Source organism: Cydia amplana, chromosome Z (assembly GCF_948474715.1).
Source record: "Cydia amplana chromosome Z, ilCydAmpl1.1, whole genome shotgun sequence".
Taxonomy (NCBI): domain Eukaryota; kingdom Metazoa; phylum Arthropoda; class Insecta; order Lepidoptera; family Tortricidae; genus Cydia; species Cydia amplana.
The window spans coordinates 38959857-38981113 of NC_086096.1; the positions used below are offsets into that span (position 1 = coordinate 38959857).

The following is a 21257-nucleotide window of genomic DNA, read 5'->3' on the forward strand; positions in this document are numbered from 1 at the left end:
GTCCTGTTTTTTGTCATCGGCTATTATGTCTTTCTAAGAAGTTTCAAAGCATTTGTAATGGAGTCAAACTATCAACCCCTTTTTAACCCTGTTAGGGGATGAATTTTCAAAAACGCTGAAATTACTTTTCCCGTCTTATAATAATATCCCCATATACAAAGTTTCAAGTCCAACACTCACAAAAATATTTGATCTCCATACAAACTTTCAACCCCTTTTTCACCACCTTGGGGGATGAATTTTCAAAAACGCTGAAATTACTTTTCCCGTCTTATAATAATATCCCCATATACAAAGTTTCAAGTCCAACACTCTCAAAAATATTTGATCTCCATACAAACTTTCAACCCCTTTTTCACCACCTTGGGGGATGAATTTTCGAAAACGCAGAAATTAGTTTTCTTGTTTTTTAATTTAGTACCTTTTTACGAAGTTTCAAGGTCCTAGCTTAAAATAAAATTTGCACCCCAGGACAAAGTTTCATCCCCTTTTTTACCCCCTTAGGGGTTGAATTACCTAAAACGTCGCAATTCCTTTTTTTTGTCATCGGCTATTATGTCTTTCTAAAAAGTTTCAAAGCATTTGTAATGGGTTCAAACTTTCAACCCCTTTTTAACCCTGTTAGGGGATGAATTTTCAAAAACGCTGAAATTACTTTTCCCGTCTTATAATAATATCTCCATATACAAAGTTTCAAGTCCAACACTCCCAAAAATATTTGATATCCATACAAACTTTCAACCCCTTTTTCACCACCTTGGGGGATGAATTTTCGAAAACGTAGAAATTAGTTTTCTTGTTTTTTAATATAGTACATTTTTAAAAAGTTTCAAATTCCTAGCTTAAAATAAAACTTGCACCCCATACAACCTTTCATCCCCTTTTTAACCCCCTTAGGGGTTGATTTTTTCAAAATCGCTTCTTATCTCTTGTACACTTTATAAATTCAACCTAGTGTGCAAATTTCAACTTTCTAGCTTTTGTAGTTTCGGCTCTGCGTTGATGAATCAGTCAGTCAGTCAGTCAGTCAGTCAGTCAGTCAGGACACTTGCATTTATATATATAGATAATATGCTAGTTTTAAGTTATTTATCTATGGACCAAAAGTTGCCTGAAAATAAAGATTTTCATTTCATTTCAATAAACTCGCGATAACAATATCGCATCGCTATAGTCGGCGGTGGGATGGGTGCCGTCTAGTAGCGAAGCACGGTCACACGGTGGTCGATTATTAAATTAAAGTTATATTTACTCTGTGTCCGAAGGGCTCACGTGAACTAGCCTATCCGTTTACCATGATGTGACCTTCTTGGTGTGTAGGTACCATCGCCCACACTGTTAACTGACAGCACGTAAACCTTATTACAAAAGGCATAAGGTCCACTGATGGACAGTTAAAAGAGTGTGCTGTTTGTACTTTACTAAGAATAATACTTGATTTGTAGTTCTCTCTGCAGGCTACCGTAAAATGGGATGAGTAGGGGCAAAACTGACATTCAAACCTCGATAACATTTTATTTTTACATATGAAAACTGAATGGTGTATATAATAAGTGTTCCGGACGTTTGTATTTTCGTTTTTATTTTATTTTGGGTAGTTTCATTTTATAGGCTCTTAACTTAACCAACACCACACCGTCTAGCATGAGTTGTGTTTTCGCGCGCGGCTCGATACATCTTCTGATGACTGTCTGATCGTGTTGTATCCTAAATCAGAGGGACCACGAACCACGTTCGACGTGTTACCTCCCTGTCACACTTACGTACGAATTTACAAGTGCGACAGAGAGGCAACACGTCGAACGTGGTTCGCGGTAGGCGCTCATGTTTCGAATTTTTAAATACTATTAAAGCCAGCAAACCATAATACTGTTAAAGAAAATTGTATCTTATTGCATAGAAAATAAAGTCGCTATTGGACAAACACTATCTGAAACGTGTCTGAGCAACATGCCTACAATCATTCACACATCCACATCGCTATCGCCGCAAATCGATTCAATATCGGTAGAATGCACTACAGCAGTGCAACAGAGGACCTACCGCGAACATCTTTCTCTACCACTCTAGTTACTTTAAGAAATCAGATATATTTATGTTTAGAAGCGGCCAAGGTGCTCACAAATATCTGAGCACGCCTCTATTGTCAAGAGGCGTTAGAGTGTTTGTTCAGATATTGTGAACACCTTGGCCGCTCCGATATATCTGATGGCGAATGTACTAGCGATGTAAGGTCAATGTGGCTAATTCCGTCATAGGGGTTATTCCGTCCATTTGCGTTTCTCTCGAACAACGAACAAAAATGATAATTTCATCGACAAAGCAGCGATTGCTTTTAGTTTCAGCAATCAAAAGCAGATGTTTTTTTGAAATTCAAAGAAAATACGCCCGTGGACAGAATAGACCCTATGACGACGGAATTAGCCACATTGACCTTACCAAGATCTAGGTCGTGTAAGAGGTACTTAGTGTCCTTGTTTCTCGCCCAGTGCGCCAGTGATAAGCTAAGAGTTACACGTTATAATGTAACACTAAACCTCGGCTAACCGACGCCCGGGGCTTCAAGTAGTGTTGAGTCGCTCACTCGTGAGGCACCTCATTTGTACCACTCATTTTGTTAATTTGTCGCAGTACTTCGTACCGCAAAAATGTCTTACTTCACTCCTCTATTCATTTTACTCATTTACTCGCACGCATCACAAACACCTCTTGCCACACAAATCATTCACACACTTCAAATTTCAAAAAACTCTTATCCGTTCAAATTCACTCGCGAGTCTCGCGACCCTCAAAACTCATACACTCCTCACAACTCCCAACAGAGTCCCTGGATCGCGCGAGGCGCTAGGTGCTCGCCTGCTCGCCGACACTCAAAACTCAAATGTCTCAAATGGAGAAACGAGTAATGATCCACACTGTCAACTGCCGAACTACAAACCTTATTGCAACGACAAAAGATCCACTAACCGCCTCTCTGTGACATGAACCCCTCAAAAATCCTTTCAAAATGAAAAAATGAATTAGAAATACCCAAATAGGGAGTGAGACCGACACGCGACGTACTTCAATATCGCTTCGCGTCACCACCGAAAATTCGTTAACAATTAAACACGAAAGACAACAAGCGTAAGCGCTGCAAGCTTTCATACATCTTAAAAAAATTGTCGCTGTTGGAATTAATGGAATAGTTGACGCTGAAAATATGCTAGTACCTCACCTCATCTGAAGTAAGACATTGTAACACCTCATTTTAGAAAATGAGGTACTCATACAAACTCATTTTAAATTGATGTCCTACCCATCACTAGCTTCAAGTGTACACTATAATACTATACCTACCGAATCACTACACCTTATCAAACAAAATCCTCCACCGCGTCTGTTTGTCTGTATCTTCGCGATAATCGCAAAAACTAATGAACGGATTTTCATGCGGTTTGCACCTTGCAGGTTGCAGGTTGATTCTTGAGGTAGGTTTAAGGATGACTCACGTTAGACCGGACCGTGTCCGGGCCAGAGCTTGCGGCGCTTCGTTTTCTATTGAAAGTGTAGGGTTTTTGGTATTTAGCATACCTATTTAATTCGTTTTTAAAGTTACGGGTAGTTTGAAATAAGACCTAGCATACCTACTTAATAAGTTTTTAAAGTTAAGGGTAGTTTGAAATTGAAGACTGTTATTGGTTGGGTATAAAAAGAAAGACACTTGGCGGACAGCTCTCTTTGGTTGTTGAGTCGTGCTAGCAGGCGGTTGTCAAGAGAAGAGATTATTGTGAATTAGAAGAAGACAAGAAAATAAATGGATAAATATCTTCAAGGTGTTGTTATTTTTACACTTCAGAAGTGTGCAGAACGTAAGTACACGCCTACTGCTATTACTTATTGATTTAGTGAGATAACTGATAACATGACCCTTATTCTGAGCTTGGAGATAATTAATTAACTATACGAAATTCTAATGGATTACGTAAGAAATATGGTACTGGTAACATTTTTATTTAATTTAAATGAGTACCTGCATCATTTATTAATAATATTATGATGATTATGATTATAGGCTATCTAATTGCATATCAGTTAAACTTAGGTTAGTTTGACCCATAAATGTAATTAAATGGACATAATATCAATGTGTAATCATAAGAATATATGCGTCAGTTGGTCGAGAATTCAAAGTATTTAACCACCATGCCACCGACAGATGGGCATAATAATGTTCAGTTAACAAAATCAAGTACACGTGTTCTTCTTAATAAATAGATACGTGACTGTAGTTATTAACTTCTTTGCTACTTACTTACCCACACATGTGGGAATTAGGCAGAATATGTCAACACGTGGGTCTTGATATGTGTTGGTTGGAGTATTCAAGGGTGCCTTAATTTTCATTATTTCTTCACTACGGCGCATAGTTTCAGAGATAAATTGATATTTATGATTTATAACCAGGTCTCGCAATTTAATTGAAGATTTTGAGTTTTGATTTTGATCCTTAATGTTAAAATTTGTGGAATATAAGTAGATGGCTTACTATGCAAACGGGGCATTGAATTTTCAGTCATTTTTTTTGCTACGACGCATAATTTTTGAGATAAATGAATGTTTATAATTTGAACTACCATTAAACATTATTTTGTCATATAATTCCTTTATAGTTTATAAGGTATTATGATATAGTATATAGGTATATGTAACACCGGATACTTTTACGTTTCATGCCGAGTTGTTGGAGAATATGGCTGACGATGACTCATGATGATCAACGGCGCTTGCGAACACCAGAAGCCTCGGTCTTCGCGAAAGGGAATGTAGCTGGAATAACAGCGGCAGTGAAAAAGGAATCCAGACCGAAGCAGAGTCCTGTTGTGAAAGTCAGGAGTAACCCCGCTTCGACAGCCTTAGCGAGAGGCACGCGCCACTGGACATCAGGTCATGTACACCTACTTTTACTATTATATTATGAATGATTTGATATGGTAATGTGTGTTAGATACCGTGAATTGCTTGACTTCATCTCGTTCATCGACATCTAGCACATATAACATAAGTATAAGATGAATATATTGCCAGAGGATAAGTTGAGAAAAATAAATTTGATGAACCGATAGAAACTATTACTTGTGTACCAATTATGAGAAATTTTTGCCTAAATATGTCAATGCGATATAATAACGCGTATATATCTTATCTTACGAAATAATAGATACGATCTATGAGTGGTTCTCAGCCGGTCAGGCCTTTGACCAACTTTTGTGATTTCTATTTGAACTGCAAGGAAGCTCCACATTTATAATGCCATCTGATTATAAACAAAACTGGACAATAATTAGCTCATTAACGGCACATTTTCTGTGAATTGATTGATTTGTTGCTTTGTTTATTTATTGATCGAGTATCGAGTATCGAGTATCGAGTATCGAGTATCGAGTATCGAGTATCGAGTATCGAGTATCGAGTATCGAGTATCGAGTATCTAGTATCGAGTATCTAGTATCGTGTAGTATCTAGTATCTAGTATCTAGTATCTAGTATTGATAGTCATTTGGTTTATTGAATTATAGAGTCATTTGGTTTATTGAATTATAGAGTCATTTGGTTTATTGAATTATAGAGTCATTTGGTTTATTGAATTATAGTCATTTGGTTTATTGAATTATAGAGTCATTTGGTTTATTGAATTATAGAGTCATTTGGTTTATTGAATTATAGAGTCATTTGGTTTATTGAATTATAGAGTCATTTGGTTTATTGAATTATAGAGTCATTTGGTTTATTGAATTATAGTCATTTGGTTTATTGAATTATAGTCATTTGGTTTATTGAATTATAGAGTCATTTGGTTTATTGAATTATAGAGTCATTTGGTTTATTGAATTATAGAGTCATTTGGTTTATTGTATTATAGAGTCATTTGGTTTATTGAATTATAGAGTCATTTGGTTTATTGAATTATAGTCATTTGGTTTATTGAATTATAGAGTCATTTGGTTTATTGAATTATAGAGTCATTTGGTTTATTGAATTATAGAGTCATTTGGTTTATTGAATTATAGAGTCATTTGGTTTATTGAATTATAGAGTCATTTGGTTTATTGAATTATAGTCATTTGGTTTATTGAATTATAGAGTCATTTGGTTTATTGAATTATAGTCATTTGGTTTATTGAATTATAGAGTCATTTGGTTTATTGAATTATAGAGTCATTTGGTTTATTGAATTATAGAGTCATTTGGTTTATTGAATTATAGAGTCATTTGGTTCATTGAATTATAGTCATTTGGTTTATTGAATTATACGAGTCCTTTGGTTTATTGAATTATAGAGTCATTTGGTTTATTGAATTATAGAGTCATTTGCTTTATTGAATTATAGAGTCGTTTGGTTTATTGAATTATAGTCGTTTGGTTTATTGAATTAGTCGTTTGGTTTATTAAATTAGAGTCGTTTGGTTTATTAAATTAGAGTCGTTTGGTTTATTGAATTATAGAGTCGTTTGGTTTATTGAATTATAGAGTCGTTTGGTTTATTGAATTATAGTCGTTTGGTTTATTGAATTATAGTCGTTTGGTTTATTGAATTAGTCGTTTGGTTTATTCAATTAGAGTCGTTTGGTTTATTGAATTATAGAGTCGTTTGGTTTATTGAATTATAGAGTCGTTTGGTTTATTGAATTATAGTCGTTTGGTTTATTGAATTAGTCGTTTGGTTTATTAAATTAGAGTCGTTTGGTTTATTGAATTATAGAGTCGTTTGGTTTATTAAATTAGAGTCGTTTGGTTTATTGAATTATAGAGTCGTTTGGTTTATTGAATTATAGAGTCGTTTGGTTTATTGAATGATCGAGTCGTTTGGTTTATTGAATGATCGAGTCGTTTGGTTTATTGAATGATCGAGTCGTTTGGTTTATTGAATGATCGAGTCGTTTGGTTTATTGAATGATCGAGTCATTGGTTGATTGAATTATAGTCATAATTTATAGTCATTGGGCTTGAATTATAGTCATTGGGCTTGAATTATAGTCATTGGGCTTGAATTATAGTTATTGGGCTTGAATTATAGTCATTGGTTGATTGAATTATAGAATCGTTGGTTGATTGAATTGTAGAATCGTTGGTTGATTGAATTGTAGAATCGTTGAATTATTGAATTGTAGAATCGTTGAATTATTGAATTGTAGAATCGTTGAATTATTGAATTGTAGAATCGTTGAATTATTGAATTGTAGAATCGTTGAATTATTGAATTGTAGAATCGTTGAATTATTGAATTGTAGAATCGTTGAATTATTGAATTGTAGAATCGTTGAATTATTGAATTATTGAATCATATTTTTAATTCATAGGTTACTGCAGTTAATGTTGCAGCATTACATTGAAATGATTTTAATATGATGATTTTAATATAAGCGATAATGAAGAGTGCATGGTTGAACCTGTAGAACTCACCACAATTAAACCGAGATCGAGGAGGATTGATGGCCTCTTATTGGTTATATTATTATGTTTAAATATTATGTTTAAATTAAGACTTGATAATAGTAGTTTATGCAACAGTGATATAATAAGGGTTCTTAAAATTCAAGGGTCGAAGTTACAAAACGAGACGTAGTCGAGTTTTGTAAAAAAAGACCCGAGAATTTTAAGAACCAATTATGAGCTGTTGCATACATTACTTTTTCTATGACAGCTGCAGCAATTATTAAAAAAAAAAGAGATTATTAAAAAAAAAAGAGATTATTAAAAAAAAAGAGTTGTTATTTAAAAAAAATTGAGTTATTATTTAAAAAAAAAAGAGTTATTATTTAAAAAAAAAGAGTTCTTATTTAAAAAAAAAAAAGAGTTATTATTGTAAATGAAAACATACCTCTTTCAATCAATATGATCGGAACTTGTATCTTTAAAAAAAATAAAGCAGTTGTATTATACTCATAAGATGACTGCTAGCAGTCATCTTATGAGCCTATAGACAAAGCATTCAAATGACATTGCTTTAGATATCACTGTCAGTCATTTAATTGACACATTTGAGTGCTGGAGTAGAAAAAAATAGATGTACAATAATAAACATTATCTCATTACTAGATAAGCTGATATATTAAATAATGCATGAACTATAAAAAACTCGTCAAATAATAGTAGATTACCATTGAGGCAGTTTTTAAAAGAGATAATTTAATAATAAGAGATATTAATTTCAACTGGGAGGTTATTAAAGACACGTATTGCGGTAAAGAATTCACTTTTATACTTTTACTTATTGCCGAACTTGAAATTTGATAATTATATTTATACTAGTGCGCAAATCGTAATTAAAAGATTTATTCTTAATATTTTATGTTTACAAAAAGGCGAAGCTCCAGTATGTAGATCTCAATTAACGCAAGTATTTCCTTGAAGAAATCTCTGAGTGGATATTGGTGATACATGTTGCGTGGGCAGTTTTCTTACAACCTAAACATAATTACAACGTCGTCGTAATCACCCCAGTAGTTAAATGATACCATATTTCAGTTACAAAATATGCGATTCCATGGTATACATTTTTGATTGTATTCTAGAACAAGTCGGAAGGTACGGATAGGTAAAACATCAGGTTTTTGCAGTTCTATCGTTCATGTCTGCCATGTAACATTTGAAACGTATAATTTATTTAATTCAACGTGTAGAGAAAATATTACTGGTCCTTTTTCTGCGGAAACACGCCTATTTAGGTGCTATGTTTATTCCCGAACTGCGGGATTTGGTATGCTGTAAAGACGTTTAGTGAATTAATATACTGTTCACGTCTTTCATAAAACAATATGCATATTATAAAAAAATCTAGTAGTCTGAAAATCCCAACGCGTCTTGCAATTGATGGACTAAGTACTTTGTCAGCTTGGATAAATCCTAACAAGCTAGAATATACGACCTTCTCTGAAAACATTGGGAGGGGAGCTATTAGGTATAGGTTTTTAGTACCAGATGATTAATGCATTGATAATGGGAACATAATAGGTCAAGTTGTACACAATAATTACTTAATTATCGCTGTTATTCATCATAGTAATATTTTATAAATTATAGTCAGGGTTAAAGTTACTGAAAGGTTCTCGGGAAATATTCCTGTCTCAAGAGTGAGGTTTATAATTGAAGATTTCTTGACATGATTTTCTTGACATGATAATGGAAAATGATGTTGAAGCCACGAGAATTTGATTTGATTCGTGTGCTGACACAGCTAAGTACTACCATTTTAGAAAAGATTTGAACTGGTTCATATTATATATGGCAGGAAGATTGATAGTGCTTCAGTCACGAGAATTGAATTGGTTCGTGTACTATCTACCTGCAGATAGAGATGATCATTACTCATGAAAATCGAATAATAAATGGCAATTAATGATCTGTTACCCTGAATTACTAGTCAAGGTGTACACTGTTGTGATTATTAACCCAATGTTGGATATTTTTAGCAAGTTGAGCGCCGCACCTCTACCGGCGTCCCCCGCCTCGCGCCGCCTGAGTCCGATGCGAGCCGTCTCCAGCAGGAGCCCGCCTCGCGCCGCCAGAGTCCGGTGCGAGTCCGGTGCTAGCCGCCTCTAGCAGGAGCCCGCCTCGCGCCGCCAGAGTCCGGTGCGAGCCGTCTCCAGCAGGATGTCTCCGGCAGAAGAGTAACAATTTTAACCCTTCGTATGCTTTAGTCAAAATTTACCACTGAATTAATAACCTTGAAACTGTAAATTCTAGTCCGAATTGTGTGGCAGGCATACGAAAGGTTATTTAGATGATGTTTTTGAGATTTTGATTTGCTGATGCCTGATTGAAACTGTTTCGTATCCTATGCGATTAGTGTATCCACTGTTAAGTAGTATACGTAGTCTGTCGGCCAAGTGTAGGGTTTCCACCTGGCACGTGTACGAGGACATACACGGAGTCAGGATGGACGAGTGTAGGGTTTTTGGTATTTAGCATACCTATTTAATTCGTTTTTAAAGTTACGGGTAGTTTGAAATAAGACCTAGCATACCTACTTAATAAGTTTTTAAAGTTAAGGGTAGTTTGAAATTGAAGACTGTTATTGGTTGGGTATAAAAAGAAAGACACTTGGCGGACAGCTCTCTTTGGTTGTTGAGTCGTGCTAGCAGGCGGTTGTCAAGAGAAGAGATTATTGTGAATTAGAAGAAGACAAGAAAATAAATGGATAAATATCTTCAAGGTGTTGTTATTTTTACAAAAGCATCACGTGATCACCTGTCATCTGTCATAGAAAAGTAAGCGCCGGAAGCTCCGGCCCGGACACGGCCCGGTCTAACATGAATCATCCTATAGGAGTATATTTTGTTAAGGTTTTGTGCGAAGCCGGGGCGTGTCACTAGTCACTAGTCGCTATATACTCCCACTCCATCGCCCACACTGTTTTAAATTGACAGTTCGTAAACAAAAGGAATAAGGTCCACCGATGGACAGTTAAGAGTGTTGCTACTTGTACATATATAAGAATCCTTGCACGTTTATGTACCTGTTGCACAAAATACTTAATGTAACGCAACGCTAATTTCCAACCGACGTCCAAAAAAGGAGGTTAAACTCTAACCTACCGGTGCGGTTAGCGTGCTGTATGCAATATATGTACTAGCACTAGCAGTGTATAACCGCGAGTGAACCGCGATAACCCGGTCATAGCAACAGCGACTGTTATTGATCAATTGGGAATCTTATTACAACCACATAAGGATCAGCAGTCAGTTTTTGTTACTGTTAGTATCGGTCACGAGTGAGTGATTCAAATGAACTATCTTTTGATTGAACTCACTCACTCTGCATCTCACTGATGATGATTTAACTTACTCAGTAACTTGTCTTCTTATCTATCTCAGTGTTCCTTGCTCGCTCTTTCCCACTCATGATTCGAATTGAGCGTGACGAGCGAGTGAGACGATGCGAATAGGTTTTGGTGATTTCGTTTCGCCATCTTGGTCGCACTTATGACTGTGTGTATCAGCTGCGCGATTGATTGACTCTCTCTCTACTCAATCGTGAACAATATAAGTCTACAGTTCCACTGAGCGAAATGAGTGATATATAATTATCACCTCGAGCGAAAGATATGAATCAATCTTTTCAACTAGGTGAAGCGTTATGCTATGCGCATCTCTAGTCGTAATGGTCTAGACTAGTTTTTTGTGTACAATTTATGATGTGTGGGTAGTATATTTACCATTATTGAATGTAAAATTGGAAGTAACTTTTTCACTAGATGCCTTCTATAAGGATTGATCTATCTGGACCGTTCTAGCATGACTCGTCCTTTATGCGGTTATGAGATCAATCGAAATTCGAAAATTAAGTTTTATAGCCTGCATTGAGTATGTTCATACTTCCATAGGAAAGAAGAACTCGAACACTCTGCCAGTGTAACTAATCCAAAAAGCTCCCAGCTCCCCCTTGATCCCCCCTCGGAGAGGAAAAAGCGGCCAAGTGCGAGTCGGACTCGCCCATGAAGGGTTCCGTATTCAGGGGATTTATGACGTATTAAAAAAAACTACTTACTAGATCTCGTTCAAACCAATTTTCGGTGGAAGTTTGCATGGTAATGAACATCATATATATTTTTTAGTTTTATCATTCTCTTATTTTAGAAGTTACAGGGGGGGGGGGGGGACACATTTTACCACTTTGGAAGTGTCTCTCGCGCAAACTATTCAGTTTAGAAAAATCTGATATTAGAAACCTCAATATCATTTTTGAAGACCTATCCATATATACCCCACACGTATGGGTTTGTTAAAAAAAAAAATTGTGTTTCAGTTCACAGTATGGGGAACCCCCAAAATGTTTTTTTTTTTTATATTTTTGTGTGAAAATCTTAATGCGGTTCACAGAATACATTTACTTACCAAGTTTCAACAGTATAGTTCTTATAGTTTCGGAAAAAAGTGGCTGTGACATACGGACGGACAGAGAGACGGACAGACGGACGGACAGACAGACAGACAGGAATCTATAAGGGTTCCGTTTTTTGCCATTTGGCTACGGAACCCTAAAAAGGATCACCAAGTTCACCAACACAGAATAATTCATATGTATTTAATTATTATAGGACTTAGTTGACATAGCAATAAATTGACTGAGCCTCTTATTAAACTCAAGAAGGCATGTGTCGTGAGTACTCAGGGAACGATATAATTACCTATAGGTATGTATGATAGGTAGGTATACAAAAAAAAATGCCTTTACTTTATGGTCATGGGTTCGAATATGTACTACAAGTATATTCGAACCCATGACCATCGGTTGCATATTTAGGGTCACTCTAACTGGGCCAGACTGGTCGACAAACGATCCAATCAATTTTACAAAGTGTGGTATAACGGTAAAGCTCACTAGAAAAGGCCACAGCCCGGCCTTGAGTGAGATCACCTGCCCATCTGGCACCTGTCTATCGATAGCTATATTTACATTCGGAACCGGACTGGTGCGGTTTATGGCTGAAGTACCCCATCTTTATGATTATGATATGGGTAATTGGGTACAAGTTTAGAGTCCGTCGAAGGTAACTTTGCACCGACTTGAACAGTACCCGTACCACGAGTCACTGACAGTGTCAACACTGACATATACGCTAACGTCTACCTAATAATTTACTTTCTATACATCTCGCTCGCACCAATATGCCTTGTACGAGAGAGATGCTATAGAAACTACCTATAGAAAGTAAGTTACGTTCACGCTAGCGTTTATGCCAGTGCCAAACTGGTGGTAGCTGTACAGAAATAAATAGGTAACAGAACAAAATAACAACTGTGAGAAGTAAGAAATTTGACGTCATTGCAAATGCCATGCAGAGTTAGCTTGGTCAGACTCTAGGCGTTAATTTCTGTTTTATATTTAGTTAAAATGTGTGCTTTCAGCTGCGTGTGGCAAAACAGGAATGAAACCTTTATATTTAGTATAGTTTATTCTCACTGCTAATTCACATTCTATAATTTTAAGTACACAGCTGTATTTAAAATATAATTGCAAATTCAAACGAGATGTAAAGCCCGACCAGAGATACATGATTATAGTCAAGAGGGCGCTGTTATTCTTATGAATGTGGTGACAGTTCAGATTAGTATGAAAAAAATAGTTCCAAAGAAATTTCTCAATATGGCGCGTGATCATATTATATTATACTGGTCAGGCTTTACCTATGTTTCAGCGAATGAAACTGAATTTTTAAAACCCCGTCTTAATACTTACCTGCTTAACTTAAGCCAAGGGGCTTAAAGTACCTGAAAGCTTTTGTGATTCTCTTTCTAAGCCTAGAATAAGATATGTTTATTAAAAAAATAACCTTATTAACATTTGTCAATGTCCTGTGGCTATAACCTATAATGTAAACTAACTCTATGATTATTTGTTGCAGGATTCAGCCTCCTGTTATGGGTAGCTCAGGCCGCGACCCCGCTCGGCCCCTCCGAGAGGCCCGAGGCCTATTTCAACGGCAGCTCCTACATACGACTCTCGAGGCCTATATCTCTCAAGCAACTCGTCGGCCTCAACTTTCGGACTTGTGTCGGTGAGTGGACATTTTATCTTGTCTTTTTAGGGTTCCGTAGGCAAGAGGCGAATTAGGCCTAACGGCCAATGGAGGCCACATTTTTTCGTTTAGGTACTTTAGGTGATAAAGCCAAAAAATAAGCAAAATAAAACTATGTGACAAAGCCCGGTGGACTGCTGGATTTGGTCACTTTTTGTAGTGTATTATGATATCTATTTTAGTTTATATGACAAAGACCAAAAGTTGGGGAATCATTAGGATAACAATAGAAATATGCGTAGCATACGTGTTTCAGACGAGTGCCCAATTATTGTAATAGACATCTAAGTAGGATTGATCCCTTTCACAAAAATAAAATCCTTATAAGGGAAAAAATATTATAGCTGTAATTACCTACTCTCTGAGACTTTAAATTGATAGCTAATGTTCCTCAATTTTTATCTAGTTTTCGGTACTAATACGCAAATTCAGAATTCTAAGTATATTTCTTTTTTGACCCTCGCCGTAATTATTACTATTATTCCGACTTTTTACAGTAAGTATTAATGAATTACTTACGCTTCATATTGTATGTATCCTACCTTAGGCTTATGCTTGTATCTATTGTATTCCAATTTTCAGTTACATATATATTTTATGAACCTCCAGTCTTTTTAGTAGAAATAATTATGTGCGTATTATGCACTTCTAACTTATGTTATGTATGACTTCTACTTCTAAAAAAAAGGGATATGGTATATACTGATTTATACATAAATTAATTGGTTTGGTTAGAAAACACAAATCCCCGATGAGCGATGAGGGCGCCACTGGACGGTCGTCTGTGGACAAAATAGGCTCATGATTTTTTCCAGGGCTCACTGATTACAAGTCCGCCGGACGATATCGGCCTGTCAGTTAAACGCAAAAGATGACAGTTCCCATCAACTGACAGGCCGATATCGTCCGGCGGACTGGTAATCAGTGGGCCGGTGGGCCCCTTTAGACTCTTCGTATACACACGAGTTAATCCATAAGTATGTTGGTTAAGTATGTGACTTATGTGGAAAAATAATAAACACAATCCTTATTAGGTTGTGGATATTCGAGTATTGTATTGATACGACCCGATGGCCGATAGTATCAACATGCATGTAGCTTATGTGACTCAGCATGAGTCATGGTCGAGTAAGATGGTGGCCCTGCGAAGGGTAATAATAATAAATCATTATGATTGGCTGGAGATTAGCACGTTTGTTCGTGGAGAAGGCTTTTTGGGAGTTTGGTAGAAATGGGGACATTGCGACTATGACCCATAGAAGAATGGTTGTTAATTCAATTCGGTTGGTAGAAATGGTAGAATGTTGACTATGTCATCTGGGCCATGCAGCAGCAGTACATTGTGCATTAAGGTAGGTGTGGTAATGGCTAAAGCCCACAGTCGATACTACGATAGCAATAAACTCATGATTTAAAAAAACTATATGTGACGTACCACGGGTAAAGGTACCCCAATGGCGGCTTACGTCGCGTAGCAGCGCGTTCGTATTGTAGCGCCGTTAATAACAGCGTAAGCGCCGACCGCCATAAGGTATGTTAGGTATGTACCTTTACCCGATGAACGTCACATTTGAAAATCCGGGAGTGACACACGGTTACATCATTGTCGAGTTGATACTCCACACTAAAAACCGAGCGTGCTCAAATGATCAAACAATAGTCCAAGTATAACTTAGCGGTATTTTTTTTACCTATAACACCGTAAGTAGTTTGATATTTAGCGCCAGTTTATGACTAACTAGCGACCTGCCCCGGCTTCGGACGGGTTAACAAATTATACATAAACCTTCCTCTTGAATCACTCTAGATATCTATTAAAAAAAAACCGCATCAAAATCCGTTGCGTAGTTTTAAAGATCTATTAAGCATACATACAGACAGACAGCGGGAAGCGACTTTGTTTTATACTAGGGTAAATGTGGGATAGATGTCATAGGGGGATAGATGCCCAAATTTGCACATAGCGACTTGTGCGAATTCAACGCTTGCATTGCAATTCATTTATTATTTGTAAGCTTACTCCTTTCCTCCCTCTGGTTAATGACGAACACTTCGCTAAAATGGACGTATTGCGATTTATTGCGAAAAACTATTTTACGCCGCGACAGATTAGGGTAAATGTGGGATAGTTGCCAAACTTTTTGAAAAAGGTGAATAAAATACAGAAGATAAGCATTTAAAAATCTTATAACACAGTGTTAGTTTGTATACTTATTAATAAACAATATTTTCAAGGTAGCTTGATATTATTTGTTTTATTTGTATACTATCCCACGAGTCAAAATATCATCGCGGCATCTAACCCATACAGTTGGCATCCATCCCCGTCTGAAGGACCTTTTTATTTTGTTTATAACTAAACAAATAAAACAAATAATATCAAGCTACCTTGAAAATATTGTTTATTAATAAGTATACAAACTAACACTGTATTATAAGATTTTTAATTGTTTATCTTCTGTATTTTATTCACCTTTTTCAAAAAGTATGGCAACTATCCCACATTTACCCTATGTAGTGATGAAAGGGTCGAAGGGCATCATAGTCGGCTATCCCACTTTAAGAGGGGCTAACCTTTGCTGTACCTTATGCCATTAAAAATAAGGCTTACGTATTATCAATTAACAGCGTGGACAATGGTAGTCAACCGATTAACGCGCAAATGCGTTGAACACACTCGGTTAGTCGTAACCGTGGAATAAATTATTATACGCTCCGATGAAAGTTTACAAAATATTGCATGTAAGTAACTACTCTGTCTATAATACGAGACTGGACAGTCCAAGTGAATTCTATAAGGTCGGATGTGAACTTTAACATTCTTGACTAAGTAGTATTTTTATTAGAGTTTTTTATTACTTTTAGACGATATTATTGTAAAATTCCTATCATGATCCGTATAACAATTCAATATTAAAAAATAATAATGACGGTCACATCGGTGTTGCCCCTGGATGTCTTTACGACGGCAGTTTCAGGGGCCCAATCTATAGTCAGCGGCGAGTCACCGCCCGCCTCGAGAACGTGTGTATAGGCATTGTTATGGCAGGCAGGTCCGGACCTCACCGCAATAGCCCAATCTTTTGACCAGCCCAACTTCAACACCATAACCGGCACTCTGCTCCGTGCGACTCTTAATTTATTTACCCCACTAGCCTAGCCGCACCATGAGGTTCCAGGGCGTCCGCTAACGGCGCGGGTGCACCACACTCACGCGGATGCCATTCCGCGGGACCGCGGGTAAAATCCGTCGCGCGCCGTTGCTCATACTATTTTACATTAACCCGCTCACCCGCTCCGCGCAACCGCGCCCGCTAGATAATAAAAAATAGATAGATTAATAAAAGCGTCCCGTATTCTTCAGCAGTGTATGTATGTATATATTTTCGGCATAAATTACCCGGCACGCTGCGGGTCGCATGTCGTATGTCCGTGAGTAATTATCTCGATACATCGCTGGACCTTGTAACTCTAGAGCCCCTAGAGGTGATTGCGTGCATTGCAGGCCGTCGTTATTACCGGTCTTCTCTTTTATGTAATTTAATTAGAGAGAGTCTGTGAGATCTAGACTTCACGGGTCCGTCATTTTGAAGATATCCGTATACTGAATATACCAAAATATCTTTATTATTATGCTCTACAACTCTTCAGAGTTATCCAAAAGATTGGTCGACTGCACTGGTGAGTGGTGACCGAAAAGCTGGCAGCTTTCTCGCGCAACGTATTAGCATCGCAAATATCGCAATACAGCGGGGAAATGCTGCCAGCATTCTCGGCGACATGCCAAAGGGGCCAAATTTATTAGACGTATTTTAGTATTCGTCTTTAGTTCTAATTTAGTGTTATTTTATAGATAAGTTATAGGTTAACATAATGTATGTTTAGTTCCGAGTGTTCCTACACATACTTATTGTAACACTGACTATTCACTGGTATAACTTATTTCTTTCAAAATAAGATCTAAGATCTTAGTTATCTATAACTGTGTGGTGTGTGTGTACCTAATTGTGTAGTCCGAGCGAGGCGAGCGGCATGCTCTAAACATGAATCACTATTGTCGCGGCGCATATTACCTATAAGCAGTCGTGTTGTTGTAATTCCGCAGGTTCTGTTTGTGTTCAACAGTAATGAAAGACATTAAAGACGAAAGTGGAGGACCCACCCGAAATCGCCTTTTCATACAAACTTAGTCCTCATTTTCCTCTGTGGATATTAACATTATTGCTGTGCCGGTATTCGTATTAGAAATGATATTATATTATGTTTAACTTGAGCGACAGGCATCATTTCAGCCTCGGACTATTGGTGCTCTCACTGCGTTCGAGCGCCATACTACCTCGGCAGAAATGAGTACCTTTCATGATCTTTCATCCCTTGGTTAACAATCTAAGTACTATTTATTTTTATGTTTTTTAAGCTTATCGCGAGGTTTACTAGTATTATTCGTATTTAAGCCTATTAGTATTTGACTTGTGTTGCACTAAACCCTAAAGGTTGAGGCGTATCAGAGGTCGAAGGCTTTGAATTATTACAATTTAAAAAACCGAATATATGTTAGTTCAAGGCATTGAATCTTTTGAGACGATGAAAGCCGATTTGTGAACTTAGCATCTATATGTATCCTTTCATATATTTTTTTCTTTAAGTTTGTTCTACTAACTAATTTAAAGAAAAAAAAACATAGAACTATTGGGATTTGGGTATGCTATTTGAAATGTGTGACATGCTGACATTAATTATGTTAAGTTCGCATAATAATTATAAAACTAGCCCATACAATTCTAGTAAGCGACGGCTACAGCGGTTTAAGCATGAAGAGGTAACACACAGACCGACAGACAGACAGACACACTTTCGCATTTATAATATTATATTAGTATGGATTATATTCGTTGCTGAAATGACTAAGGCTCAAAGCATACGCCCACCAGCTCGTATCGTATCGTATATACACGTGGCCTTTTGTGCGATCAGATCACAACAATTACAAGTATCTTCTGTACTCGCAGACCTATAGTACCTATTCAGTTCGATGTAATTTAAACCATGTTCAATTGGAACATAGCAGGGATGTTGCGGATGCAGATTTTTTGACATCCGCGGATGCGGATGCGGATGCGGATGCGGATTTTTAAAGGCTCACATCCGCGGATGCGGATGCGGATGCGGATGTCAAGATTAGGTACTTAGAAAACGTCAAATATTACATTTTTAGTATTTTTTAATTAAAAAAACCAAACGTTTAGTATTTGAGCAAGAATATAGGTGCGTTATATTTAATAAACAGTAACTTCGCCGACTTTTCTGGATCTAGACGATTTCGTTATAGGTAATGACCTAATGACGAAATTACCTAGCACTTACGCCGCCGCTAAGACGTTCCTGTACCGACTTGTTCAACATCCGCATCCGCATAAGCTCCGCATCGATTTTATGCGGATGCGGATGCGGATGTTGAAAATAATGCGGATGTTCCGCGGTTGCGGATGCGGATGCGGATGTTCGCAACATCCCTGGAACATAGTCGCTTTTGCTTTGTTTCGTTGAATTTTCAAATAAAGCAAAATCAACTCTATTTCCTACAATTTAGGTTCAAATTTCAGTAGCAAATGGTTGTTTCGTTTGTATGGATGGGCCTTAGGAGGATAAGGTATGTTGTCAAGGTATTTTTGGGCCAGCCTCATGTATTATCGCTCCGTGGCGTTATCAAGAACCTTTGGAACGTTGCACCAGTCGAAAACCCAGAAATAACTGCACTTATAGTTTCTATTAGGTGCCTCGTGTCCCTGTCATCTTCCTCGCGTTGTCCCGGCATTTTTGCCACGGCTCATGGGAGCCTGGGGTCCGCTTGGCAACTAATCCCAGTAATTGGCGTGGGCACTAGTTTTACGAAAGCGACTGCCATCTGACCTTCCAACCCAGAGGGTAAACTAGGCCCGTATTGGGATTAGTCCGGTTTCCTCACGATGTTTTCCTTCACCGAAAAGCGACTGGTAAACATCAAATGATATTTCGTACATAAGTTCCGAAAAACTCATTGGTACGAGCCGGGGTTCGAACCCGCGACCTCCGGATTGCAAGTCGCACGCTCTTACCGCTAGGCCACCAGCGCCTGGGACACGCCCTGTAACAAATACAAATCCCGAGGCACAATAGGCTTACTCCTCGAAGATCAAACGCTTTTGACGTTGGAATAGCAAAGGCGTACTCGTAGGTGCGGACGAGTGTAAGGTGCAATACAAAGGAGCTTGCTGCGCTGCGGACGTGCATGTTGGAATCATATGCATGTCAAATAAAGATACACCGGATCTAACACCTCTGCCCGACAAGATTTAGAATACAATAGAATAGAGAGCGTTTATTTAACAACATAATATAAGATATACGCTGTTATAAGTCTGACCAGGAATATATGATCATCACGCGCCATGTTGCGGAATTTCACTGGAACTATTTTTTTCATACTACTATACTGAACTCACCCTATACACGAGAATAACAGCACCCTCTTGACAATGATCATATATTTCTGGTCAGGCTTCTAACAATTAAAATCTGTCATATTTTTTACATTATTTGTCTTATCTATTGAACTCCACTTTATGACCTACTTAACATAAACAGTTATCGGAGTTTGATAGAAACCTAAAGTATTTATCTATTACCTACAACCACTTTTTAAATCGTGCCCCTCGTATCTGCAGCACACGTGTAAGGCTTCCCTGACGTCCATCCTCCCACGCAGTAACTAGAAGCACCAACACTTTACGCCGCACCTCCCGGTGTGCTGCACTCGCTAATTAGTCTCTCACCTTGTCGTCGCTCATGCTCGATGACGCGCCGCCCACGTGGCGTTCAAAGGGTTAATGAATGGTCGTCACGCCATATGACAACCCTATCCTAGAACTTTGAACCCTAGCAAGTTGTGTTGTCCAGTTAACAGCAGAAGTTGCTAAGCGGACGAGGTGTTCAAAATTACCTTAAGGTGGTTCGACTAGGTTACTCAAAGCTTAATCCTCGCTAGATGGCGCCACTTTCGCAAAATTTCATGTTTTATTTTTTTGTGGAATGGTCTTGGTATTTGTATACTTAAAAGAATGTTTAGCGAACTCTTTAAGTAAATATTGAACTATTAAAATAGACATTGAATACTTAATTGTGCAGAAACTACCCTTTAAAGTCGACGGAGTGTTGCTGTCATGCTTTTTCCTACTATAACTCACACATGCAAACAGTGTTTCAGTGATGCTTATAGTAGACAATTTCACACAACGTAAGTATGCTGCAATAGCGTTACGGTATGTTCGTGGAAACACGTGCAAGAGGATTATTGGGGTTCAAGACTGGTGCGAGTAGATAATTTCATTTTGTTTATTTTTGTCCTTTTTGTGTTATCTTAACGAGAAATTATTATATATGTCGCAGTCAAAAGTGTGAACTGGTCAAAAGAACTTTTAACCGACAAAAACAGGCAAAACTGCTTTTGACTGAGCATGTTGGTCAAAAGTAGTTTTACCTTAAAATCGCACTTGACAATTTTTACATAGAAATATGTTTTTATGTAATTTTGGGCTAGTTTTTAGGATTTGTATGGTAATATTTGGTACATTGGGGTAAAATTCTCTGCTCCCAGAAATAGGTAGGTTAGGGTTATTTTTTTATGCTACGCCCTAAAAACGAAACTGCTGCCAGAAAT

General features: G+C 37.4%; 1 protein-coding gene across 1 annotated transcript in view; it reads left to right on the top strand.

Annotated features, from left to right (window-relative positions):
* LOC134661543 (protein crumbs) overlaps nucleotides 1-21257 on the top strand; it is a 136827-nt gene that overhangs the window by 31741 nt on the left and 83829 nt on the right. The window contains exon 2 of the mRNA XM_063517675.1: nucleotides 13388-13540. Within this exon, the coding sequence (XP_063373745.1) occupies nucleotides 13388-13540 (153 nt within the window). The remainder of the gene's footprint in view (nucleotides 1-13387; nucleotides 13541-21257) is intronic.